General features: G+C 50.3%; 1 protein-coding gene across 4 annotated transcripts; it reads left to right on the top strand.

Annotated features, from left to right (window-relative positions):
- The first annotated feature begins 13 nt into the window (after window positions 1-13).
- Window positions 14-25,917, top strand: GATA4 (GATA binding protein 4). Of its 4 annotated transcripts, none has more exons than XM_072036557.1 (7): window positions 14-227; window positions 823-1,064; window positions 17,996-18,162; window positions 19,473-19,598; window positions 20,496-20,583; window positions 20,851-20,993; window positions 22,092-25,917. In XM_072036557.1, the coding sequence occupies exons 2-7, from the start codon at window positions 968-970 to the stop codon at window positions 22,272-22,274; spliced, it is 804 nt and encodes a 267-aa protein (XP_071892658.1). In that variant the 5' UTR covers window positions 14-227; window positions 823-967; the 3' UTR covers window positions 22,275-25,917. The 4 variants fall into 4 exon arrangements, with proteins under 4 accessions (XP_071892658.1, XP_071892657.1, XP_071892656.1 ...); XM_072036556.1 differs by having other exon boundaries at window positions 17,993-18,162; XM_072036555.1 differs by lacking the exon at window positions 14-227 and having other exon boundaries at window positions 264-1,064.

Genomic DNA, 25,917 nt, shown 5'->3' with positions numbered 1-25,917 from the left:
CTCCCGGGGCTCTGTTGGCCGGGCCGGGGGGGGGTTGGACGGGGAGGAGACTGCCCGAGGGTTTTAAGCAGCCCGGCCCCACTGTCGAGGAGGGGGGGGGGGGGATTTGAGCTGATGGATGGAGCCCGGTGGGAGAAGCTAATTCCAAGCGGGAGCTAAAGCTCTCCTCCGCGGGGGACCAGGACTTCTTGCTGGGGGGCTGGAAGCGGCGGCCGGACCTGCTGAAGGTGGGGAAGGTGGGCGGCGGGGAGGGGGGGTGGGTGGAGGAAAAAGGACCAGGAAAAAAAAAAAAAAAAAAAAAAAGAAATTGAAATTGAAATTAAACTCGCCCAAAGCGACCTGCTGAATTTTGGCCGGACACTCCCTCCCCAAGGCGAGACCTCTCCGGCTGCCTCTGAGGGAGAAGGGAGTTGGGGTTTGGGGGTTGTTTTTTTTTTATTTTCTTTTTTTTTCATCACTCTGCTCCCCTCGTCGTCATCGTCGTCGCTCTGGATTGTGCCCGGGGAGCCGGCTGGGGTTTGGGGGGGCCCGCGGCGAGATGTACCAGAGCTTAGCCATGGCGGCGAACCCCGGCCCCCCAGCCTACGAGGGGGCAGGTGGCTTCATGCACAGCGCGGCCGCAGCGTCCCCCGTCTATGTGCCCACCACGAGGGTCACCTCCATGCTCCCCAGCCTGCCCTACCTGCAGAGCGGCGGCTCTTCCCAGCAAGGCAGCCCCGTCTCCAGCCACTCCATCTGGACTCAACCCGGAGCCGAAAGCGCCGCTTACAACCCCGGATCGTCCCACCCGCCCGTGTCACCTCGGTTCTCCTTCTCCACCAGCACCCCCATCCCTGCCACCTCTTCCCGGGAGGCCGCGGCGGCTTACAGCAGCTCCTTGAGCCTTTCTGCTAACGGGAGGGAGCAGTACGGCCGGGGCTTCGGTGGCTCCTACTCCAGCCCCTACCCTGCCTACGTGAGCCCCGAAATGGCCACCACCTGGACTTCTTCGCCCTTCGACAGCCCCATGCTCCACAACCTTCAGGGTCGAGGGACGCCCGCGGCCGCCCGGCACGCCAACATCGGTGAGCGCAGCAAACCCCCGGGGCATGGAGGGGATGGGGTATGGTGGGATGGGATGCTGTCCGTTTTTATGTTTTCCCCCCCTGTTTTCATGTTTTATTCCCCCCCCCATTTTCATCCGTGCACTCCTATTTTTAGAGGGTGGGATTGAGAAAGTTGTGATTTTTGAGCTCCCGGGGATGGAGAATATCGGGGTCCTCATGGTGCCGGTTGAACTCATGCACTTTCACTGCAACGTTGCAAAAAGTCCTTGAAACCACAGTTGCAAATAATAATAATAATAATTTAAATGAAATTCGGGTAGGCCTGGAGCTGCAAGGATCATGTGCCGAGCTCCCGTGGAAGGGTTTGCTCCACAAATAGCTCCGCAGGCATTTCGGGGCCGCGGCGGTGATGGCTGGGGTCTGCGGGAGTGCAACCCTGGTGGGCAGCCCCTTCCCGGCTCGATTTGGTGCAAAAAGGGGAAATTTAGGGATGGAATTAACTGGAAAAGTTTGGTGTGTGAATCCCAGATCTCGCTCTCGGGCCGCTTTGTGTCACGTCCTTTCTGCAGCAGTTGGGTGGTTGGCGAGGCCGGGGAAAGGGAAGGTGAAGGGAAATTCAGCGCCGAGGGGGAGAGGTGAAAGAGAAGAAGAAATAAATCCACATCCATTAGCACAGCCTCTTGTACCCTGTTTGCTTTTGGGGGGGGGGATCAGCACATCTGGGAGCCCCAGCTCTGGATTTCGGGGTCTCACCACCCAAAATCCCACCGGGGTTTCTTGTGCCGATCCCCGTCTCGGAGCCGAAGCACTGATTTCTGTAAGCGCCCCCGGTCCTAAGACCAGAAATTGTTTTCAAAATATTGCTTAATTGGCTTAAAATATCGCTTCTGTATTTTGCTCGGAGGAAAAAGGCAACACGGGGAGGAAAGCAGGGCTGTGGAGCTGCTCCCCCAGACCCATCTCTGTTCCCCACCACCTCTCCATGGGGGCTTCGCTGCTGGCGCCGGAGTGAAAAGAAATAAAGGCACTCGGAAGTGAATTCCTCAAATCTGGCCGCTGATAGATTTTCAGGTTGCACTTAGGAGGGTAAAATTTCCCTCCAGCAAGGTTTTCTTAAACTTTAGCGTTATTTTAAGGAATTACAGGAATGAAAGTCGGGTGTCAGTGAAGGTTTGGCCTTGCCACTGCCTTTTGCGTTTCTTCGAGCATTAAGAAATTGTGTAAAAATGGGGAACTAAGCTATAAATATAAAGCTTTGGTCAACCAGGCAGGGATTTTGGGAAGCCCTGTGGTGGCAAAACACGTAGGAATCATTGATTTGTATCATCGAGGACAGTCTTGCATTTCTATTTGACTTCAGTGCCCATCTCTTCCTTGGGGGAAAAAAAAATCGCATTTTCGCAGCGGTCGCTGATGGGCTCTTAGAAAAATAACTTTAAAAATGAAATATTCAGGATGAAGCATTGCAGTTGGAGAAATATTGGGTTAGCTTTTAAGGTTCGTGGTGTTTTGGGGGGTTTTGAGATCAGTTTGTGTTGCTGGTCCCGTGGCCGGAGCCTGCTCTTCGCTCGAGCCCTTGCGTAGCACGAGGGAGATGGGACGAAACGGCCTGAAAGGCATTGAGTCTAAAAATTCGGGATTCAAACAGAAAAGGGGATTTTGTGGAAGGCAGCTCCCCGGCGGGTAGCTCCGGGCATGGTGAATCCCAAGCTCCTTTCTTTGCCTTTCCTTGGGAGCGGAGATATTTTTATTCTCCGCACACTGAGAAACACAACCCTTGGCGCAAGGTTTTGCTGCACCCAGGGATTTTTGCAGCGCTTTCGTTTTCCTCCAGTGATTTCCTGGAAAAATAACCACCTTCGGACAGTGCTAATTGCAGAGCAGCCGGCCATTACTGTAATATTAATTAGCATTAGTATTTAATAATGAAGGTTAAGTCCGTGCAGATGGAGCTGGAATTGTAGACTCAGACACGCGCGCTCTACGCAATTGGGCACGGCGTTTATTTTCCACAGATAAGCAATGCTCCAGGAAAGGTTTCGTGAAACTTTAGTGAAACTGCATTCAAAGCTGATTAAAAAAATATATACTAAAAGATATGTGTTCTTGCTTTTCCCTGATAGGAGGAATTTGGGGTTAAAAAGTGGCAAAGCAGCTCAGTGGTATCAAATGCTGGGGAGACTGGGGGCATAAATAAACCACATGGGCATATTATGAAAAAAAAAAACACTCCTGCTGCATGCTCAGCAAATTTGGGGTTTGGGGGTACGTCTGGGGATCATTTCTTCGCCCTGAAGGGCAGGATCAGCCCCAGCAGCCGTGAACTTGCCCCAGGGCATGGGGCTGGGGCAAATTCCCCAGCTAAGGAGGGGCAAAATTCCCTCCATTAGACGTCCCCACCACCAAAATCTGCCCCCAGAGCAGCCGGGGGGTGCTTTTGCCTCGTCCCCCCCTTGCTGGGGAGAGGCGAGCTGAGATGGAGGCAATGCACTGGCTTTTACATAGGGGATGGGGGGGCAGATCCAGCTTTCCCATCCCCACCCCGTGCAGTTTTCCTTTTTCCACTTCAGCTGCAAATTTGTGTGAAACAGAAGGATTTTTCTTTTTTGGGGGGTAGGAGGTCTTTTTTTCCTTTTCTTCTTTTTTTTTTCTCTTTTCTTTTTTTTTTTTTTTTTTTTCTGTGGATATTTATATTTTAGGAGGATGAATTTTGCCGCTGCAGTCGGGAGCGAGCCGTGGCACGGGGCACTTTGGTTGCCTTCGCATTTCATTTTGCTTTTCTCTGAGCCAGGAGTCCCCAACTGGGCTCCACGGGACCACATCTGCGAAGATCAAAGCCCCCAGCAGACGTGGCCATCGGTCGAAAAATGTTTTTCTTTTTTTCTTAATTTTCTTTTTTTTCTGCTGCTGGGAGATCGGGGAACCAGATCTCACGCTTTCCCACAGGGATGCGAAGAGCTTGGCGGGGTAGCATCCCCAGGCTGGCATTTCGGTGCCACTGACTCATCCCATTTGTCACGTCCCCCTGCCCTACCAGCCGATGCCCCAGGGGATCGGAGGGAGGGCTGAGGGCTGGATTTCTCAGGGGTGCTCAAAGGCACCGCTCCCAACGCGGCGGCTTCAGGGTGAAAGCATCCCGCCTTGCTTCTCCCTCCTCTCCTTCCCCATTTGCAAAAATCCCCGGTGAAGGCGAACGTGTCATCTGCAGCCCTCCGCCGTGACAACCGGGTGACAAGGAGCGGGGTCCCCAGCCCCACAGCCCCGCAGTTTTGGGGACAAAACCCGCAGGGCTACGGGATGGGGAGACACGATTCAAGCTCAAGCACGCGATTTATTTTTGTGCCTTTCCCCGTATCCCCAGACAGCATATTTAAAATTGCGATTAAAGCAGCGATAATAATAAAAATATCATCACACCGCATCAGCCTTGTTAATGGTACAGCTCCATCACTGGAAACAGAGCTTTAATTATTGAATACAATCACGCATAGAATAGCTGTGGTGCAGTACATAATACCTATGATATCACGTATTATATCATATCCATATATTTTGTATATAATGATTATTTTTTTTACAAAGCAGCAAAACTGAAGGCAGTGAGCAGTGGCACTAAATCTAAGATTTATTAAGCCAGGATGAATTATTTTTTTCTGCACACGCACCCACGTGCATTTTTATATCCCCATAACAAAAGCAGTGATTTCTTTTTTTAAGAGGGCAGCCCGTACTTCACTCTCTCCACATTTATTTCCATCCGTTTTGGGTAGAAAGAGGCAAAATCCTTGGAAAGCGAGAGAAGCGTGTATCAGGCGGTGTTTACCAAAGGAAATTGGACCCGATCCTGCTGTCTCCGTGCTCTTCTGATGATGGAGAAACCTTGGCTCGGCAGGCAGAGGTGCTCCCCGGTGCTCCCAAACGGGGCCGGTTATTTTGAAAACCCCATGGCCGCAGTTTTTCGGGGGCTTTGAAAGGTTTTCTTTGGGAAATTCCCCCCCAGCCATGCGCCGACCTGCAGATAAATCCCAACCCAGGTGAAAAGGGAGCAGGCGCCCGGCGAGATGCGCGAGGTTTTGTGCCTGGAGGTCGGCAGCTGCGGGGGGATGTGTGCAGGGAGTGTTCAAAGAATGGGTGAAAAAAATGCAATTTCAAGGAAAATATAATTAAAAAGCCTTTGAGAGTGTAGCTGAAGTAGCAAAACCCGAACTTTCTATGATTTCGCATCGGCACAGGGTGCTGGGCTGAAATTGTTGCTCGTTGGGACCCACAGAGCTTTGCGTGCATAGGGAAAAGAGATGCAAACAGACCTCATTTTCAGAGGTTTTGTCCCCAAATTCCTTTCCTTGCACATCAGCCCGGTGTGTCCTTCCTTCTAATTCCCTTACAGAAAAGTGGGTGCAGAAATGGGGTGCTTGGGGATGTCTATCCACTCATCCCTTGGGGGGGAAGCACCGCAAATTTTGTGTGCTTTGAGGCTTTTGCACCCCTTTTCTATAAAAAAATCCCTGCGAGGCTCCTGCCTCCCATTTGGGGCTGGCTGCTGCCTGTGAAACCAGGTGGGAACATGATTGGGGGGCTCCAATCCTGGGCTGAAAGCGGCCGGTTTTGTTGAAATGCTGATTTTTGCAAGGCGGCCGTGCTGCCGTAACCCCTCGTGCGCATCCGCGAGGTTGAGTTGTTCCTATCCCGGCTCTCTTTTTTTGGGGGGGAGGGGGATCGTGTTTAATTATGCCTGTGGGGCCGAGGATTGGGAATATTCAAATATTCACCTCGCTGATGGGTCCTGAGCTCTGGCTGTCTGGCAGGAAGGTGCCAAACCGCTTTTGGTGCGCGACCGACGCGAAACACTGCTTAAGTAAGCAGGGACAGAGGTGAGAACGCGCGTTTGCATCCCAAATGACGCCAAATTACACGAGAAAATTTCACCATGATGTCGGGTGGAGGTTTGCTTGGTTTGGGGGAGAAGAAAAAAAAACAAAAACTTTGGGTCAACGTTGTCTCGCAGCTGCCCATTAAACCTCCAGCGGTATGGCAAGATATTAAATCCCTCTAAACCGCCTCGCACGATCGGTTGCAGCGACCGGTCCAAGCTGTAAATACATCCGTAACGACAAATTAAACCCAATTATCTGCCATTCCTGAGCAGTGAGGTCCTCAGAGGCGGGTGCTCGCCTGTGCGTGACAGCGGCTGAAAATAATTTGGCCGTCACTGCCTCTAGTAGCAGGGGACGAACGGCTTTGGGGCTTTTTTGGGGAACCCTTTTGCTGTTGAAATGTGCCGAGCGATGCCGTGGGTGTTTTGTTAGGGCTCTTAGTGGGGTGGTTGCAGGAAGGGGCTTTTCTTGTTGCTTTTTCGGGTCATTTCCCAGTGGGAAAGCAAAGCACGGAGGAGAAATCCCTGCAGCAGGGCGCATTTGCAGCCCTTTCCCCCGTGCTCGAGCGAAGCCGGCCATGCACTTGGTCGCCGTTTCCCTTTCCCTGCGCTGAGCCGGAGCTGGGATTTCTCCTCCAGGCAGCTCAGAGCCGCTCGCAGGGAGCTGGGCAGAGGCTTCCCAGGCTGGCCGCACGTCTGACCCCGTCAGAAGCACCGAAACGTTTCAGCCTTCTGCTTTTGGCAAGGCCTGGGCTGCAAAGCCAAGGCTGGGGGAGCATCAACTGGGAGCGAAAATCATTATTTTTACCCAAGAGGTGCCCGGTGTACTTTTTTTAAAATTTTCCTTGGTTATTTCCCTGCACAGAGATGGCTTTGGGTAATTTTATTTGGCGGCTCTGGGCACCTATAGCTCTTGTAGGGTTCATGCTCTGCTTGGAGGGGCAAAATTGCCTCCTTCCCATGTCTTTCTACTGCTAAAATCAGCTCTAGGGGATGCACAGAAATGTCCCATGCCCCGAGCACCCTACCCCAATGCCCAGCCCCACCATACTGCCCCGTGCCTCAGTTTCCCCTTGGCTTTCACCAGGTATTTCCAGCCTGCTTTCAGAAGGGGAGCTGGAAATACCTCCCCTCCTTGCGGGTACTGAGTTTCCCCCTGGATTTGCAGCAGGGATGTTTCTGGGGCCGATCCTGCTGGTTTTGCCCACGTAGTGCTTACAGGATCAGCCCCCCTCTCTAAATAAATTCAGGATGGGCTGTGGAAAAAAAATACATAACACAACACAAACCAACAAATTAAAACCAAAACCAAACAAGCAACCCCGTTGCCCGCTCTGAGCTGAAACCACCCCAAAAGGAGGTTCGCCCAGGGCTGGGAGCTGCTGCAGGATCAGGCCCGTGCAAGAAGCTTCCCTAGGGCAGGAACCCAACCTCCTGCAAGATATTTGGGAACCGACAGCTTTCCTCGGGGAGGTGAAGGCTGTTAGCCGGGAAAGCTTCCCAGACGCCAGCAGCACCTTCCCTTTTTCCATCTTGGAAAGCAGCCGCTCGGTTTACGTGGTGCAGCACGCCGGGATTTGCTGCTTTATTTTTATTTTTAGCGACCCGTAAAGCTGGCGAGCCCCTTATCGGAGCCAGCTGGGCTCGCGCGGCCCGCGCCAGCCTTGAGAGGGGAGTCGGAAATTTGGCTTGTTTGTGAAGGAGGGGAAAAAATAATTCATGGAAAGTCGGGGAAAGCAAGTTTTCCATCGGCAGCAGACGTGGGGATGGGGCAGGCAGACCAGGGGTGCGTGGGGCTGATCCCACGTCTCCTACAGGGCCTGGTACCAGCCGTTTCTGACTCTGGGATAACAAAAAATCCCTGCCTGGGAATGTTTCCTCCTAATCCCTGGGAATGAGGCCGGTGTCTGCCGGGGAGCATCTCAGGAGAGGTCCTGCCGCTGCCCTTCCCAGCCTCCTCGATGCAGTCTTGGGGCAGCCGTCCCCTCCAGGCTGTCCTGGGACAATGCAAACATCCCCAGGCAGTTTTCTTTTGGCTCTCTCTTGGCTGCTTTTGTGCCTCGTCCCCTTCAGTGCTGCTCGTTTTTCCTCCAGGCTACATTGTCCAGAGCCGTGGCATTACACATGAGGCTTGATTTTTGCAGGGAGGTGAAGGGGCAGCTTTTCTGGACAAGAAGAAAGTTGGGAACCCCTGATTCCTATGTGCTCACGCTCTGGAGGAGACATAAAAATGTATGATTCAAAATGCTGTGAGTTTCCAAGCCAAGCTGTTCGGTTTGCAGGCCACGGAGCCATCATTATTTAATTTTCAGGGCTCAGCACTGGGTGAGGAGGTTCAGCCTTCAGGACTCCTCCAAAAGACCCTTTTGGCCCCAGATGTGAGAGGGTTTGGGGAAGGGCTTTCTGACCCCAGGGGCTGGCTACTGGGATGGATGCAGAGCTGGGACATGCCTTGGTGATGCAGAGCAAGAGGGAGGTATTTGGTTTGGGGGATGTCTTCTCCTCCTGGCCTTGGAGGATGTCCTTGTGCCTGGGGTCTTGGGCATGACCGAGGCTTTTCTCCAGGAGCTGCCTATGTCCTGCCCCTCATCACTTCACAAAGAGGGGGCAGACTGCTTGGCCCCTCGCCTCCCCTCCCCAGCCATTTATATTTCTGAGCCAACATCCCGTCGCCTCCCTTCACGAGGAAATCAATAACAACGGGTGAGCAGGTTAATTATAATCACAGAATAAACGCCACGGTCTCAAAGTTCACTCCACTTGAGCAGCGTTTCAAAACGAGTGGACGATGCCAAGAAACTTTCATTGATTCCCCCGGGGCAGGTGTGGGAGTTTGAACCTGTCCCCAAGCTGATCTGATTCAAGACTACTCAATTTTGCTCCTTATCTCGACTTTCGCCTATCTTATAATGTCTGTTATTTTAGATAAAAAGTCCAATCAATTGGGGTAGAAAAACTGCAAGTTGTATGTTGCCCTGATAAGTCAGGTACCTGCCGTTTCGTTGGCCTGGGCTGCAGTTTCTGGGCTTGCCGAGTGCTGGGCTGACCTCTGCAGATACTTTATCGCAGAATCGCTCCGTCCTCCGCCCCTGCTGACTTTACTGTCCAGAATAACGATTAAAACAGGAAAAGAGGAGGGCCGGGGGTCAGAGCACCCAGCATCCCGTATGCCGTAGCAAACACCTTTCTGTTTGTGCCTGGCTGCCGTCCCGTAGAGAGGCCAGGATCCGACCTCGCTGGTTTTGGTGTGTTTTGGTCAGCACGCAGGGTCCAAACAAAATGCTGGGGCAGAGCTTGAATATGCACCTGAAGGTCACTGTTAAGGTTGTCATGTTCAGAGAGGGCTTGGGCACATTAAGCAGTGCATAGACTACATATTTCCTATGTTCCTATATGTGGTATATATATTTTTTAAATATAGGAAGTGTGTATTTATATACACGGTGTATATAAATAATTCAGAATATACAAAGTGTGTGTTTATAGTGGTGAATATATAAATATATATATGTACAGTTCTATACGGCTATGTTCTGCATAGCCATAGAAAAATAATTCTAACAGCAAAAGCAAAGAGAGTTGATTAGAGATGACTCCTAGCTGGCTAAAATGGCATTCTTAAGGACACAGTAAGTGTAGATCTACACTGAATATATATGTCTGTATATGTGTGTGTATATATATATATATACAAACACACACATAACACACACATACTGATAATACAGTTGTGTTTCCACAAGGGATTTTGGCCTGATGCAGATAAATATTTTTTCCTCTGACCTGCACTAGTCTGGAAAATAATAATAATTATAATAAAAAAACAAACTACTGAGTTTCTGGAGTCGCAGGGTAACAGAAAGGCAGGTTGGAAGGGGTGTCAGTAGATCTCTAGCCCAACCTGCCCAAAGCAATTAGCCACTTTAATTAGCTCAGGCCAGCTGTGTCTTTGTCTTGATGCTTGGAAATGCCCAGGGATGGAAATGCCCTCACCTCTCTGGCCACCTAATCCATTTCCTAATGAAAAAGCTTCTCCTAATGCCCTGCTGTCAGCATCTACCCGCACAGCTTCCCTCGTTTTATCTTCGTAATGACCCCAAGCACCACCACTTTCCTGGGCCTTGATTTTGGTCCACCTGGGCCACCCCTGCAGACAGACAGATGCTCTCCCTCAGACAGACAGATGCTGCAGGGGGATGTATGACCACAAACTGTTGGGTTCCTGTGGATTTAGGTGTTTCGGCTCACCCACGGTGCTGTAGGTGGCCAAGCAAGGCAGGCCAAGGGCACGTGAAGGCTGTGTCATGCTTGATGAACAAGTGCCAGGCATGGGCACCGGGCCTGGCACACGAGCAGGCTACAAAGCTTTCCTTGGCTCTGACGCTCTCCATTTTCTCCCCATCATCCCTGCAGTCATCAAAGGAGAGCCAAAGCACGTGCATGTGGAGATGGGATGTATTTCAAGGGGGAAAATGCTGTGGCTCTTTTCTCTTTGTCTAGTGAGAGAAAGACCATTTCCAGGTCCCTGCTGCCAAACGGCCCCCAGGCTGTGGATGGCCCCATCCTGGCCATTCCCCGAGCTCTCCACGCTAATCTGAGATTTGTTAAAAATATTTGGACAGTCGATAAGCAGAGGAATCTCCTGTTTATCAGAAGAGCCTCAGATATTTACAAGTGTAAGAATTGTAAGTAGGAGTAAGAAAGGGGAGGTCACTTTGGTGGGTGGGATCAGGCCTGCATCCCAGCAAAAGAAAGCAGGCCTTGGAGCTCACTCACTTACACACAACTTCACAGGCAGCACAAATTGCTGTAGGACACCACGCTGTCATCAAAGGGGTGGCCAGCAAGTGCTCTGACCAAAACCAGCTTTTGCTGTTGTTGCTCTTTTAACATTTTTTTTGCGTAAGTTTTGCTCAGGATCTGATGGAGGGCCTCAGGCCTGCTGCTGAGCCGCTAGGGATGAGTGGGGAGAAGGAATGGGTTTGTCTTTTCTGACTGTAATATGGGGTTGTGCCCTGTTAGGATGCTGGGGTGACTGGGATCTAATGGTCTGGTTGTGTCTCTGCCATCAGAACAGCCCCCATCCTGCATGCATATGCACACGAGTGGCCATATATGAGTGGTGTTCATGGTGGATATGGAAAAAGGAGAGCCTGTCTCCACTGCAGCACGAGCAGAGCTTGGTGGGCCTCCCCCCTGTGCAAATACAACCCAAGGGGAGCTGCAGGCCTTCTTCTGCCCGGCCTGCTGCCCACTTTTTGGGTCTGGGCCATGCTGCTTCAGTATGGGGGTGACTATCTCTCCATGCAGCTGTGGTACGGCCCCTGGGCTTGTGGGGTTTGGGCATGGGGGCTCTGGTGTGGTGGAGAGTCCTTTCCAGTTGCCACATTGGCCAGCCCCCAGTACCACCTCTTGCCCCTTCCCAAAAGTACGTGCTGAGATGTCCCCAGAGCCCCAGGCCCAGTGTTCTTCACTTTCCCCTGTGTGGGCACACGGTGAGGCATGGAAGAGCCTTTGCTCCTGCTCCCAAGGACAGAGCCGAGACTGAACTCAAATCCAGGCCCAGGCTTTGACCAGCCTTCCCTTCGTGGACCCCTAGCACATGATCTCAGCTGGTCCCTTGGCTGCTTCTGCCTCCACTGTCCTTCAGGCTGGGGAAAACATATCCGTGAAGGAAAGGAGTATTCTTGGCTGTTGGCAGTGGTGTGTGCCATAGACCTTGGCTTGCTGCAGGCAGAGCGGGGAGCTTTGCAGGGGAGGGACGCAATGTTCCCTTTGCCTTGACGCGAAACACTTGGCTGGGAATGGTTGTGTAGGAACAGTCTCGGTGTTTCATGAGGCAAGAGATTTCTTTGCTTTCTCAAAAGTGGCGTATGGCTCAGCCAGATTATAGGTGAAGTGCTTCCTAAGCAATTAAATAGGGGCTGTAGGTCTGCAGAGGGAAAGCCACTTGCTCTGAGCAGCCAACTGAGTGACCAACCATTTTAGACGTGTCATTTAAGCCCCAAAATATTCAGGGACAGCATCAAGCCCTTTCTGTGAGGCTTCACAATGACGCATTTTGCTTGAAACAGCATTTGTGGTTAACAGTGGGGAAGTTGCCCCCCTTCTCCACTTCCTGTGGATCAACAATCACACAGGTGATGTCTTCTGCAAATCCAGGTCCCATTGGTCTCTAAAATAGTGGGTAACTGGATGAATTTCCCTCAAATTCTGTCAGAGAGGAAACATGCAGAGAAGAGGAGGGGATAAAAGGAAAAAAAAAAGGGCAGAACCTGTTTTTACAGAAACATCCTCAGCTCTGGTGGCTGATAATGCACATGGGCTTTCTGATCTCCATCTGCATGCCAAGCTGATGATGTCCCCATAGAAAAAGGAAAGACTCACAGACAGCTTTCTCTTGGCTGCAGATCTCTCAGGCATAAATCTGGGCTCTTTTATTTACGATCACTCCCTGCCTCTTCTGCTTTTGTCTCTCCGTGTTTTCTGCTGCTCTGTTTTCCTTTCCAGCCCTGTACTCAGACACAGCATTGGAACAAGAAGCACTTTTAACAGCTGTGATCTGACCAGAAGCTTTTTTTTATTATTATTTATTTATTTATTTATTATTGTTTTCCCATAAAGCTGCAGCTCCTGTAGTCATGCAATTCATGGGAGAACCTCAACCCAGTTAAAAGAAAGAGTTGTGGCTTTCTTCTCCACTCACTGCAGCAAAACACTTATTAAAGGGACACCCAAAGGCTTGAACAGTAGGAATTATTTCCATATTGTTGCTTTTTTAATAGGAACAAACTTGGGATTTGGGACAAACCATCCTGAGTAGCCAAGAATGGTAAATCCCATTTCCCACTGCACTGCTGTTGTGGTTGTCCCTTGAAGCAGAAGGTGCTGGTGGCTTGGGATCCTCTGGGAGCCCAAGGTGTCCATGTGTCCAAGGGACCAGTGTCCTTTCCCTCAGCTGCGAGTGCCCCTGAGAGTCCATTTGGGATTCTGTATACACAGGAACGTGGCTCTCACCTCTTATCATAACAAATTGTTTTAGGAAACTGCTTCTCTGCAGGGAGAACTGCTCTCAGGCTCTGTTTAGAGCCTATAAGTGCCTGGCTGTGTTTGAAGGACAGCTTCTCCTTTGTCGAGTTGCTTCACTGGGTTGAGAAGACACTTCTGCAGGGGGAAATGTTGATATTAAATATCCCTCCATCTGTAAACAAAACTCCAGTGCTATATTAATGGAAGTCTCTTTCTCCCCAGCAAGTAGAGAGAGGGGGTGAGGGCAGGAGGGGGCAGAAGAAAGGAGACAACCTTGTTGTTGAGACAACCAGATCTCACCCAAGCCAGCACAAGGAGGGCTCTTTGTTCCCTTCTGCAGGCTGGTTTGGGAACAGAAACTTATAAACTGGCTGCTGGCTTTGAACTGGAGGAGTCAAAACCTCTCCATCAGAGGTGCTTTCACTCCTATCATTCTGTTGGGTCCTGATCCCTAAGGTTCACCTGCTCAAGATATCCCTCCAAGGCTTCCAAATTTAAGCTTGCTAAAGGCCTAGGAATGGGCATGCTGGCAGAGCTGGGGTTTGCAGAGACGCTGGAAGGATCAGAGGGGAGTTCAAATCTCCCTTCAGACCCAAGCCCTGGGCATCCTCCCCCTGCTCCCCAGCTGATTTGGTTGTGCACGGGGATCTGATTCTCCTGGCTGGGAAGGCAGAAGTACAAAGACTTGATATCCTTGGCAGGAGATGCCGTCATGCCCTAGCCATGCTGGAAGAAGTGCCTGTAGGTGTGGGCCGGCTCTGCTTTGTCCTCCCTGGTTGATCTCTGTGGACCTGGCGGTGGATGTAAGGGGCCACTCCCAGTGACTAAGAGCCATGAAAGGCCACCTCCAAGAATGCTTTTCCCCTAACAGCCCCCAGTGCTCCACTTCAGAATCCCTCCGGGCTCCCCAGGGACTAAGCGTCCCATTGTGGCGAGCATTCCTGACATTAGCATGCTCAAGGCCTCACCCAAGATTAGGAGACTGTTGTGCAACATTCAAGTGACATTTCCTGCCCTGGGGACCTTGCAGTCTTCGTAAGGGGTAGGTGTGAGGGAAAAGGACCTCCTTTTATGTGGCAAGCTGGTGGCTGGGACAGGGACAGGCCCCAATCCTCGCCAGGCTGCCTCGTTCAGCACCATTTCACGATCCAATCTCACATGAGAAGCTCCTTCATGGGCTTGGGGCACGGTCTTATGAAGCATGCAGCAGAAAGCCATTGGCATTAGTCAACGCCAGGCACAGGGACCCACCCCATAACAAGGCCTGAACTACCCCAGGACCGATATTATCTGAGATAAGAGCTGGGCAAAGGCGCTTAGGGGAGCCGAGCCTTCAGAGAGGAGCTCAAGACCTTGAGGCACACATGGTGAAGGAGGTTGTTCAGTTCATTGGGCCTGTTTTCTCCTCAGCCCAACTGGCACATATGTGTTGTCCTCTCCTTGGCCTTGCTAGCCATACCTGGCTTTGGGAGAGGGAGCAAACCTTTCCAGGAAGACCTCTGAGGAGAAAGGCTGTTGTAGAGGTCACTAGCTGGCCCCATAAATCTCCATTATCAGGCAGTGGCTCCTGTGCCACGAAACGGAAATTGTTGCCCTGAGTGCGACTGGGGGAGCCTTTCCTTCCATTCCCATTGTTCGGGTCCCGCCGGGAGCCGCTCGGGCAATTTGCTGCCTGAATAAACGTTTCCTCCACCGGCTGCTAGTGTGAGAAGAGGGAATGAGTAAGTGTCAGGGGATCTCATAACACCGGGATTTAGAGCTCCCAGCCCCTAGACGGCAGCCAAGAAAACACTTCACTGCTTCTCCTGGGGATCCTCCGGTCTGCGGGGCCCCGTTATTAATAACAAGGGCAAATTAAGCAATGGGGGCACTTGAAACCCAGTGACCTCCATGCCCAATATAGCTCAGCCTTGCCCCTGATTGTGCCCCTGGAGGAGGGAGGGAGGGAGGCAGGCGGAGGCCATGGCCCATACCTTCCAAACTGAGCAGCTATTGCGTTACCTGGGTCTTGAGCATCTGCCCACATCAAACTGCACAGGTTGCTCCTGTTAAAGTGATATTTTCTTAGCATTTCATAGATCCCCAGGTTTTCAAGAGCAGCTGGGTTGGTTGGATTCCCTCCACAACTTCAACCCTGCTTCTAGCGATGCTGTGAAATGAGAGCACCTCTTTTTGAAAGAAAACCAATCCCTTGTCTTCCATTTCTCCACTGGCACCAAAACGAGTCACCCTTCCATCCAGGCATGCATTAAGCTTAAGTTGTCTTCCCTGAGCTGACATTCAGGTGTTTCCATGACACACCCTTCTAGCCGGCACCTCTGCCGAGAGGAATTTGCCATCATCAGGCATACCTTGATGCAATATTTCTCCTCCAGGTGAGATCTAGTGAGGTCAAGGAGCTCTCCCTGCCCCAGTGGGGCTCTGGGAATGTTTTTAATGAGATTGCACTCCACAGATGTCATCTTCTGACTCAGCTCTGGGCGGTGTCCGCAGGGGACGCACCCATCCCGTATCACCCCGCAAGGGCCGCGGTCAGGGAGAGCCACCCATTGCGTGGAGCCACCGTGCGCCCTGCGAGCAAAGTCTGCTCCTTCCCGGCCTCCAGCTCCAGCGATTTCCAGTTGGTCACGTTCACGAGGCCCAGCTTTGTCTGCAGCTGAGAGGGGCAAATCGCACAAATGCTGCTAATAGAGAAGCAGAAAAGGTCTTCCAGAAACGTAAATCGGTGAAGGTCCCTCAGGAGAGAAGCTCCAGGCCAAATCCCCTGCAAACCCAAAAGAAAGAAAGAAAAAATAGTGGAGAATATAGCTCAAACAAATGCAGACTGGGGAGAGTAAAGGGAGCAGGTCTGAAGATTACTTTGTATTTTGATCTTGGATGGCAGATTACAAACCAGTGAAAATAATACGGACTGCGGAGCTAGGTTACAGTAGCAAATTTGATTATTATCAGAAAACAAAAGACTTACAGCTTGTCTGGTTTGGACTCCACAGGCTGTTTTCTTTAAAAACAAAAGTATTTCCATACTTGACATTTCTTCTTATCATTCCCATTTTGAGGGACCTTCCTATTCAAGGGCTAGTCCAACTCTTAGCATTTCTGAGGGACAGCTAGAAATTTTTTCCTTTTGTTTCTTTGATTAAAAGCCTTCGGATTTTGGTTTTCTGGTGGAAAAATCTCCAGGAAAGGCAACATTTTGTAATAACTCCCAAGAACAATTCAAATAAGTGTTTTAACTATTATCTTTGGACTGCCCCTGCCCTGCTCAGTTCCCCATGGATTGTGTCAAAGACTTTGTACTGAACTGTTTTCAAAGAGGAAAAGATTTTGTTGTAAGATGAAAATTACCCTGAAAATACGTAATACAGATTTTTTTTTTTGTTTTAGGGAAAATTATAATCAGAAACCTCAGCTACTTCTAAGAAAAAATAGCAAAATGTTTTCCTTTCTTGAGATTTTTCAAGGAAATGAGTTCTTTCCTGACTAGCTCTTCCAATTCCTCCTCTTTTTGAAGGAAGTTTATTTGATCTGGGTTTTGGCTGTGGCTCGGTGGTGATTTTAAATGGGAAAGTGAGGCATAGTTACAATACCACTGAGTCCAACATTCACCTGGAGGGATTCCCATCTTCCCTAAACCACCAGAACTACACAAATGTAATGAGGGTTCCCTAAGCTAATTAGAAGATAGCAGATTTCTTCTTTTCTGGCTCCAGAGCCCCTTTAGGTGCACTCATTTCCTCTCTTCTAGCATTTCCCCATTGCCACACGGTGTAGTCCTTTGTCATTTTAAGCCTGGTTTTCTAGGTATAACTACATGAATCCTTCTCAGTCTCTGTTTACTGGCCCCACTTCAGTCATTTTTTAATCCTTTGGTTGTGTTATGGTTACATAGCTTCCCACAGATTTCCCCAAAAGAGCCTGAAGAGCAGCAGAAGACAGATGGCTGATGGTTGAACGTAACGCTTACAAGATATCAGAGAATCCACATGGGATTAAGACATAGATCTGCAAAAAGTCAAATTTTGCTGGTTTGCCGTTTGGGGAACTCTTGTCCTCCAGCAGAAAGTGAGATTTGTCTAACAAGCAGGTGGGCAGGCACAAAATAGAGCAAGTTGGACAGTAGTAGTGGAAGAGCTGGTGCTATGCGGGCATGTAATGGCTGAAGGCCCCAGTGCAAAGCTCTTGCCATCCTCCAAAATCCTCGTGTGTGTCTCATTATGTTGGGGATCAGGCTTTTTCAGCAGCATGGTTTAATCCCAGCCTGTTTGCCCTTTTCTTCTTCTCCACAAGGAGTTTATCATCTGGTCTTCCCTTCCTGGTGCCCATAGCAGGACATGTGCGTGCCTCGGTCGCTGTCTTTGAGTGCAGAGGGGATACAGGGGCAGGAATGGGTTTATCATGGAAATACCTGTGGATTCTTGCTGTTCAGGAGCTGCTTCTTGTGCAGAGAGTAGGGTGACAGCATGTGAATATTTCTGACTTTTTGTTCTCTGCAGCGATTCTGTAGAGGGGTTGCTGGGATCTGCCAAGGGGCTGTGGGATGCACAGGCAGGATTTTCTCTGCCCACACATATTTGAGCTCCAGCAGGGGATGCCTGGGCTCCTCTCTGCTCTCTGGGCAGTTCTGCTCCGTGGGTCCAGGCTTCTCTTTGTCCCCGGTCACAGGGAATTCACCTGGGTTGCAAACACGGCCGCTTGCCTGCCCCGGTCTGTTTGCCCTGGCTAAGTCCAATCTTGAAAACTGGGTAACGTCAGAGCAGAAGGGAAGGTTTCTATTTCTGTCTCCCTGTATCTGTGTCCCGGCACATCCCTGCTGCCACACAGGTCCTTCAGCCAACACCGTATGGCAGGGAAAGGGGTTCCTCTTCCCTGTAATCTTGGGGGCTTCCCCATGAGAGGAAGAGATGCTTTTTGCACCCCATAAAATCTGATTGTGATTTCTTTGAATGTCATTGCTGGGTTCAAATATCAAGAAGTAAAGTGGAAATTTAACGTGGAGCCACTGAATTAACCCAATCTTTGCCTTTCTCTCCCGTCATGGCAGCAGAATTTTTTGATGACTATTCCGAGGGGCGAGAGTGTGTCAACTGCGGGGCCATGTCCACCCCGCTCTGGAGGAGGGACGGCACGGGGCACTACCTCTGCAACGCCTGCGGGCTCTACCACAAGATGAACGGCATCAACCGGCCCTTGTTCAAACCCCAGAGGAGGCTGGTGAGTCAGCACCACACGTGGGGCCAGGCTGCCTGCCAGGACGAGGCGAAAAGGCCTCGGCCAGGTGGAGATGGAGGGGGTATTTCAGATCCTCGGGTCCCCATCTGCCTGGTGCAGGTGGTTTGGGACCGGATTTCCAAAATAAGTAGGATTGCCTTGAGTTTGGTGAGCTGCAAGGCCTTGGACTGGGCAGAGGAGCTATGCAGAGACCTGATCCAGGCCAGGTGGTAGAAGGGGCTGCAGGGAACATTGTTGGGCAACTGGAAAGCCAGCCTATTTCATACTCCTGTAGGCATTTTAGCAGCAGTGGAAACCCCTTCCAGCTCCACCACACCTCCAACTTCTCTTACCCTCAGGATCATTATCCCCAGGGTCACTGCTGGTTGACCCCCTTCCCTTCATGGTGGCCGGCCACCTCTTCTGGACACCCTGCTTGCTGTTCCCTTGGGCAAGGCAGAGCTTGTGGGGCAGGTCAGGGCGTCCCAAAGGCTGTGGGGTCGGAATGGGGCATGCATGGGGAATGTGGAATATCTCGGGGTTGATACCTGCTTGTCCCAGCCTGTTTGGGTGAGGAGTTTTTTGGGAAGGGCTCAGCAGTCTGTGCTGTCCTAACCCTATGCAGCAAGGAGCCAGCGAGCCTTCCCTCGGGGCTCCTCATCATCCTCCAGGCCCCACCTGCCCTGCCCTCCACCTAGCCCAAACCCAGCCGATTCCTTGCAAATGCCAAAAAATGTCACTTGTTTGAGCGCTGCCAATGTCCGCAGCTACCCAGCGCCCTCTTGTGAAAACCCCTTCGTGGTGAAGGACGGAGCCGAGCTCCACCACCACCTCTACCAGTCTGTAACTGGGCCCCGTTCCGTTTTCTGGTCTCCGTGTTATCCCTGGGCATTTCCCTGGGCATATCCCTGGTGTTATCCCTATGTGGTCAGGTATTGAAGGCTGGAAACCAGACTTGGTCCAGCGCTGTACAAGAAATCTTGCAAAAATGGCCAAATCCCTGATTTTTCTTCTGGAAAAGAATTGCCATGAAGAAAAGAGGGACACGTCTAGGGATATAGCACAGGGGGGGGTGGTTAAAGCAACACCAGCTCCTCTACCTAAATGAATACATCCAATATTTATTTTCAGAGCCCAAGATTTGCCAGAGAGCCCTGGAAGGGGAAATCTCTGCCATTGTTGCAAGCTCTCCTTTAAGCTCCTCTTGCCACAACAGAGGCAAGAGGGAAACCCGAGACCTGTAGGGACCTGAGATGCTGCCGGTAGGAGCCGCGGAGGGTTGATGCTTTTTCTTGTTCTGTTTTTAATCCCAGTCGGCCTCCCGCCGCGTCGGCCTCTCCTGTGCCAACTGCCACACGACGACGACCACGCTCTGGCGCAGGAACGCCGAGGGAGAGCCCGTCTGCAACGCCTGCGGGCTCTACATGAAGCTCCACGGGGTAAAGCCTTCGTTGCTCTGATGGGGAGGGTGGTGATGGCACCGTGACGGGGATGGGCTTCAGGGTACAACTCTGTGCTCCCTTGTTGTGGTTTTCCTGCTGATGATTTCCCTTGCACGGGAGCCTGGATAGTCTCTTCCTGCTAGTGGGGGCTTCATGCGTTCATGTCATGTCTGATAGATCTAGATAAGCCCTGCTGGAGCCCACGGCAAAGCAGGACTTCAGGATGCCAATCTCCTGTCCTTCTCCCACCAGTCAGTGGCAATGCAGTGGCAGAGACAGAGACTTTCACCACCCTTGTGTCCGCAGAAGAAAACCCCATTCTTCTTCCCCATTTTTCTCCCCATTGCTACTCCTGTTTTTTAACACACTCCCGTGCTCTTAAGGATTTCCAGTGCTTCAGAGCAGATGGAGGAGCATCCAGGAGGGACAGATCAAAGCTGGAAGATGCAATGAATCAGGGGAAGCTTTACCTGCCCCCACAAATTGTTGCTAGGAATTTCAGCATGTCTGACTCTGAGGGTGACCAGCTCAGTGGAATCAGTTCTAAGGGAGGTCCCCCAATGCAGTAGTTTTCCAGAAAATAAGCATTGTCCAGAAAGACAGCTTCAGCTCTGAGTTCAACAAGAAAGTAAACCAGATGGGCTGCTGCTCCCTTCTGGCCTTAAAACAATCTCTCAGTACCTATGTTGTAAAAACCCATCTAGTCCCACCTTGTAGCTTTGACATCTCTCTTCACACAGCGGTGTTGACCTGTGACTTTGGGTTCTGTTTTGTTGTTGTTTGCTATTAAATCAGATAATTTTTCATGGGGTCAATGAGGTAGAGCTGGAACCGTGTTCTACATGACCATATGGAGATACAGAAACCAACGTGCTTTTATATTTGGGTCCACAGGTTCCACGGCCTTTAGCGATGAGAAAAGAGGGCATTCAAACAAGGAAGCGTAAGCCGAAGAACCTTAACAAAACAAAGACGCCAGCAGGTAAGTGCTGAACAAGGGAGTTTATTGCATCTATGCATGTGTGCTTGTGCTTCTGGCCATTTGGATTTATGTCCCAAGTCCAACACCCAATCACTAAATGGGCTGTGTCTTAAAAATGGGGAATGTCTGAATGCTTTTCAGCAGTAACAAAGCCTTTTCTGTTATTTTTTTAACCATTTTTTTAAACTTTGGGTGGGTGGGTGGGTACAGATCTGCACTGCTCTAGGTCCTCGGGAAGAGCCTGGCTTACCCCTCACTTTCTCACAGGTCCGTCCAGCAGTGAGAGTCTTACCCCGACCACCAGCTCCACCAGTAGCAGCAGCAGTGCCACGACCACCGAGGAAATGCGCCCCATAAAAACAGAACCAGAGCTCTCATCTCACTACGGGCACCCCAGCCCCATTTCTCAGGTACGCAGGGTGGTGGGACAGAGTGGGGAACTAGGATGGGAGAAATGGTGAGGGGAGTATCCTCAAAACCTCCTCTATAGTAAAAGGTTTCCTCTTTTCAAGCCAGGGGTCTAGGGTTTCACAGCTGGAGATCAATTCTTGGGGACAGGGTAAAAAACACACGTTTTTGTCATCGTGTTTAGCGCACTGTGGCTTTTTAATGACATGTAGCAGTTCTGAATGGACAACAAGAGGTAGCAGCCTTGATGAAAAAATGAGATTCCTTCTAGTTGGGCAGCTGTATGGGCAAGAAAATTTCCCTGTATATGACTCTATTTGATTTGTCTTGAGCAAGGAAAAACTTGGCAATACTCTACTTCATCTACACTTGCTGGCTGTGTGTTGAACGATATGAGAAATGCAGCATGAAAATAAACTCACGTAGCCCAAATTTAAGTCCCTGTGAAGGTAAAGCGAGCCAGCGTGATGGCAGAGAGCTGCAGGGTGAGCGGGTGCTGTGTGCCACATCCACCGCTAGATGTCTTGGGACGAGCCCTTCCTTCAGCAAGGAGTGCGTCCTGCTGAGCAGCACCCGCAGCTGGGAGCTGATCCTTGCGGGGTTTAATAACTGTGCCTTGGTTGAGGGTTCCCATGGCACAGCACAGCTAAGAGACAGTGGTGTGTGGTAGTTGCTTCCCCCTTGGGTTCATACGGGGAGCTGCAGTGTTTAAACAAAATGGGGAAAAAAAAAAAAAGGCATTGTTGGGCTGGGCTGATCCTGCACCTGCAACGCTTTGCGGCGCTGTTGTTGTGTGTCCTGCAGTCCACAGGAGGGCATTTGTAAGCTAGGAGTGCCCGAAGCCGATGAAATCTCAAGCCTTGGGGGGTAAAATGATCGTTTTTCTGTCATTTAGAAGAGAACGCTATGTCCCATGTGCAGAAATAGTAAAGAGCAGGGTCTAGAAAAAGGAAAGCCCAAAGCATCACATCTAAGCTTCAAACTCTAGCAAATCCTCATATGTGTTATTAATGTGGCACCAGCCCTACATACAGAGAATCACAGGGTCCTCAATGTTTTTTTGTTTGTTTGTTGTTTACGGGATTTTCCTTTTCCCGTAGGCATTCTCAGTCTCTGCCATGTCTGGACACGGATCTTCAATTCACCCTGCGATTTCAGCCCTGAAGCTTTCCCCGCAGGCTTACCAGTCAGCCATCAGCCAGTCTCCGCAAACCAGCTCCAAACAGGACTCCTGGAACAGCCTGGTCTTAGCCGAAAACCATGGGGACATCATTACTGCATAACCTGGTCTTCCACCCAGAGACTTCAGGCTGACCAGCTCGAGAGACGAAGAAGATGCCACGTAATAATCAAGTCAATGTTGTTTCCCACCTCCCCTGCTCTCCTGCCTTCTCTCCCCTTTCGAGATGTTCCAGCAAAGAGGTAAAGAGGACTTCTTTGAGGTGTATTAGAGCTCTTACAAAAGAAACCAAGACTCAAATCTCAAAGTAACTAATGGATTTGAAGCCTTTCCCCCCCTTTCAACAAGCCTCTCTTTGTTAGATTGTCACCACCTTCTACGAAATAGTCAGAAACACAAGGATGGACAAAGGTTTGGGGTTTTATTTAAAAACGTTTGCCATTTGAGACTTAGACAATGGTGGCACAGTGACTTTTTTTTTTTCTTCTGTCACCATCCATTTGTTTCCCGGCCAGAGGAAATGCCGTCACCTTCTCATGACCGAAATTCAGTGATCTTCCACCAAATGGAGCCAGATTCAGGACAGTTTGGTGAACAGACTCCAGGAGACATGCTGTGGTGTTTTTAGTGGACTCGATATGAAAAAAAAAAAAAGCCCCCTTCCTCATCCTCACCTCACGTGCCTAGAGCATTACCTTAATTCTCCTAGATGGTCTGGAAACCCGATGAATGTCCGTATTTAATAGTAACTCCTTTCCTATTTATCATTACAAAATCATGGGACTGTGTTTCCAAAACGTCGGCAGAGCCTGGAGAATGTCTGTCTGAAATCAAAGGGGGATTTTGGAAGGAGAAATCTTCTGGGAGTGGGTAGAGGAGACCCACGTTGGTCATCAAGTTCTGGAGGAAAGTGTTGGGCTTTTCCCTTATGGATAGCCACAAGCCAGGCTTAGAGATTATTGCAGAGCACAGCAAGTGGAAGTTGCTCTTTAACTCTGCTGTGCCGTCACTTTTCAGACAGTTAATTTAATTATTTTGCATCCTTCTCTGTTGTTTTTGATGTCATTGATGAAATCCTATTGTCATTTATCTGTTGTTGTACTGTGAGTTCCCGCTTTGCCCCTAGCAGCCGGCTCGTGACCATTTTCCGTGTCCAACCCTTAAGGATTTGACCTTCCACAACAAGAAAACCCTTCAGCCTTTAATGGATGCAGGCAGGGGGCATCTTCTTCACCAAGCATCTGCACAGACTCGCTTGCCTGCAAGAGGAGCCTTTTTTTTGGGAGACTGCATCCAATGAGATTCTCCACTCTTGTTTCTGTCCACTCCCAAACTCCGTCGCTCTTCCTCTCTCCTTCCAAGCTCTTCTCTTCCCTCCCTGCATCCTGGACTTGACTGCAGAATGACCGAGTGCTACCCCAAAATGTGCTGAAGGGTGTAAGGTGCCATCCTCCAGCTTTCACCCTTCACCACTCCCTCAAGGAGTGTTTCCAACCGAGATACGGGGCTTGGCAAAGAGGAAAGCCACCCACACGGCTGAAACAAAAGCATGACTCGTATTTGTCTGAACTTTTAATTTCCTCCTGGTGGCTGAAAAGCTTCTTTAAGGAGAAGGATTTAACTGGACTGGTCATGACAGAGACTGGGAATGGAGTCAGAGTAGAGAGTTGGGCCCCTCCACTCAGATTTGTAGGGGTTTTTGAGGGGGGACAGAGCATTTGCACTCCCTGGAGGAGGACGCAGCGATGCCACGGGGATGGCTGGATGCTGGTTGCACCTTGAGGCTCCTCTGTGAGCATCCCCAAAGTGTGGTCCTCCCACTGACAAGAAGTGCCCCTCACTGGCTCCCGGGAATGAAGCCCACAAACTGGGAACTTTTCCCATCCTTTCCTTCCAAGATGCCCCCAGGGTTTGCACTCTGACCCACAGAGCTCATGAAGAGTCCAACCTCGTTAGTACGTTAACTACAGGCATTCAATGAAACATGAATCAAACTCTACCCTGACATTCTGTGATTCTGCTGAGACCAGTAGCCGGCAAAGAGGCCAGAAATAGCACCTAACAATATGAATTTGGGCTGAAAACATTAAGGTCTGTCTCCCCAGGCACGCAGGTCTTTAGCCAGCCTGCTCCTTGTCCTGTCCTCCTTCGCACCTGGCAGTTGAGGTCTTTTGGGATCTCGCTGTGAATTCTTCTCTGTGACACCGAAGCACCCCAGAGATGCCTCATCAGAGATACCTAAAACCACCCTACACAGCCCGAGGAGACCAAACACACGCAGCATTTGTCTCCATGCTGATGCTCCCGAGGGCTTTGTCTGCTTTGCCCCGTCGCTGTGCTCCTCCTACTGCCCTCAGAGCTGAATTCCCTGGTTGAAATTCTTTCCTGCCCTTAAACCACACTCCTTGGTGCCACAGAGGAGGCTGCTTGCAGAGCAAAGTGGAAAAACCCTGCAAGACATGAGCCTGGTGGTCCTCCGGCTGACGTCCCTTTAGGTTATCTAAGTGACCACGGCACAATTTGGTTGAGTGCCTCTCTTCTTCCCACAAAGCCTTAAAAAAATGAATGTTGAAACACAGTGAGGAGCATTTACATGGAGCCAGGTAACAAGATGTCTGCTTTCAGAAGGTGATGCCCCTTCACACCACAAGCAGCTGACGTTTCAGATGCACCTGGGATCGTCACCACAGGACGACAAGCACCAGAGGTGACCCTTGAAGGGATTCGCGTGGGATGAAGGAAGAAAACCAGCAGGAGATTCAGCTCGTTCGAGTCAGAGGGGCGAGTTACAAAATTCAGGGTTACATTCGAGCTCTGCTTTCCTTCAGGTGATGGGGGAGGCATGCAGAGCCTGCTTTGCTCATGAAACGAGATACAATTACCAGAGACAATACGACAAGACAATTATTGCTGTTATTTGTTCCCTTGCAGCGTGGCTGGAGGTCCTGCTGAGGGCCACGAGCAGGGGTTTGGACCAGATGACCCAGAGGTCCCTTCCAACCTCAACCATTCTGTGACACCAGGCTGGGTCCTGCACAAACAGAACCCAGAACCATCCCTGTCCTCAAGAGCAAAAGGCCCAGTCCTGCAAAATGCTTAATCATTTATATAAACCCGTTTGTGGAAGTTGTTCCCTTACAGCTCATCGTTAATGGCACACATAAATTTTGATGCCTATGGGTTTGCAGCACAAGGTGGGATTGTGCCAAGCTCTCTTCATTGAGTTTGGTGCTCACCAGAGCAAGATGGGGAGCAGGAGGGGTGGAAAGATCTTTTACCCCCTCTAAACGTCTTTCCAAGTTGTGAACGTGCAATATCTCGAATCACGTCAGATCTCGTTGCGTAAATCGATCAGAAGAGATCCGGGATCCACTTTGCAGTCGTACAGGATGATTGGACCCTCCCCAACCAGGAGGAGCTCAGGAATATTGCAGAAGAGCTTTCAAACCGATCAATGACTCTCAGTGTAACTCTGAAGCTGTGACTATGCCGGGGGGGTGTCTTGTTTTGCCTTTTTTTTTTTTTTTCTTCCATGTATAAAGTTTGAAGCTTCCCAGGTCGGCTGGGAAGGTCCCGTAGAAACAGTCACTTGTTTGTAAGGGGGAGAGGGAAACCAACCAACTGAACAAGCTGTAATTATTTAAAGATGTAAAAAAATATATATTAAGAAGTAGTATGGCTACCGATCCACGTAACTTCTACACCTTTAGAACTAATGGAAATAAAACAATGGCAATAAAACCAGA

Source organism: Anas platyrhynchos, chromosome 3 (genome assembly GCF_047663525.1).
Source record: "Anas platyrhynchos isolate ZD024472 breed Pekin duck chromosome 3, IASCAAS_PekinDuck_T2T, whole genome shotgun sequence".
NCBI lineage: Eukaryota > Metazoa > Chordata > Aves > Anseriformes > Anatidae > Anas > Anas platyrhynchos.
The sequence above is the reverse complement of the archived record's forward strand: the minus strand, read 5'-3'. Positions and strand labels throughout refer to the sequence as shown.

What these genes read in the sequence shown, in the direction of transcription:
- GATA4 (XM_072036554.1), top strand. Translation starts at nt 539, where the DNA reads ATGTACCAGAGCTTAGCCATGGCGGCGAACCCCGGCCCCCCAGCCTAC. An exon ending in TCTACATGAAGCTCCACGGG is followed by an intron (nt 19,599 to 20,495) that starts GTAAAGCCTTCG and finishes TTGGGTCCACAG; the next exon opens with GTTCCACGGCCTTTAGCGAT. An exon ending in CAAAACAAAGACGCCAGCAG is followed by an intron (nt 20,584 to 20,850) that starts GTAAGTGCTGAA and finishes ACTTTCTCACAG; the next exon opens with GTCCGTCCAGCAGTGAGAGT.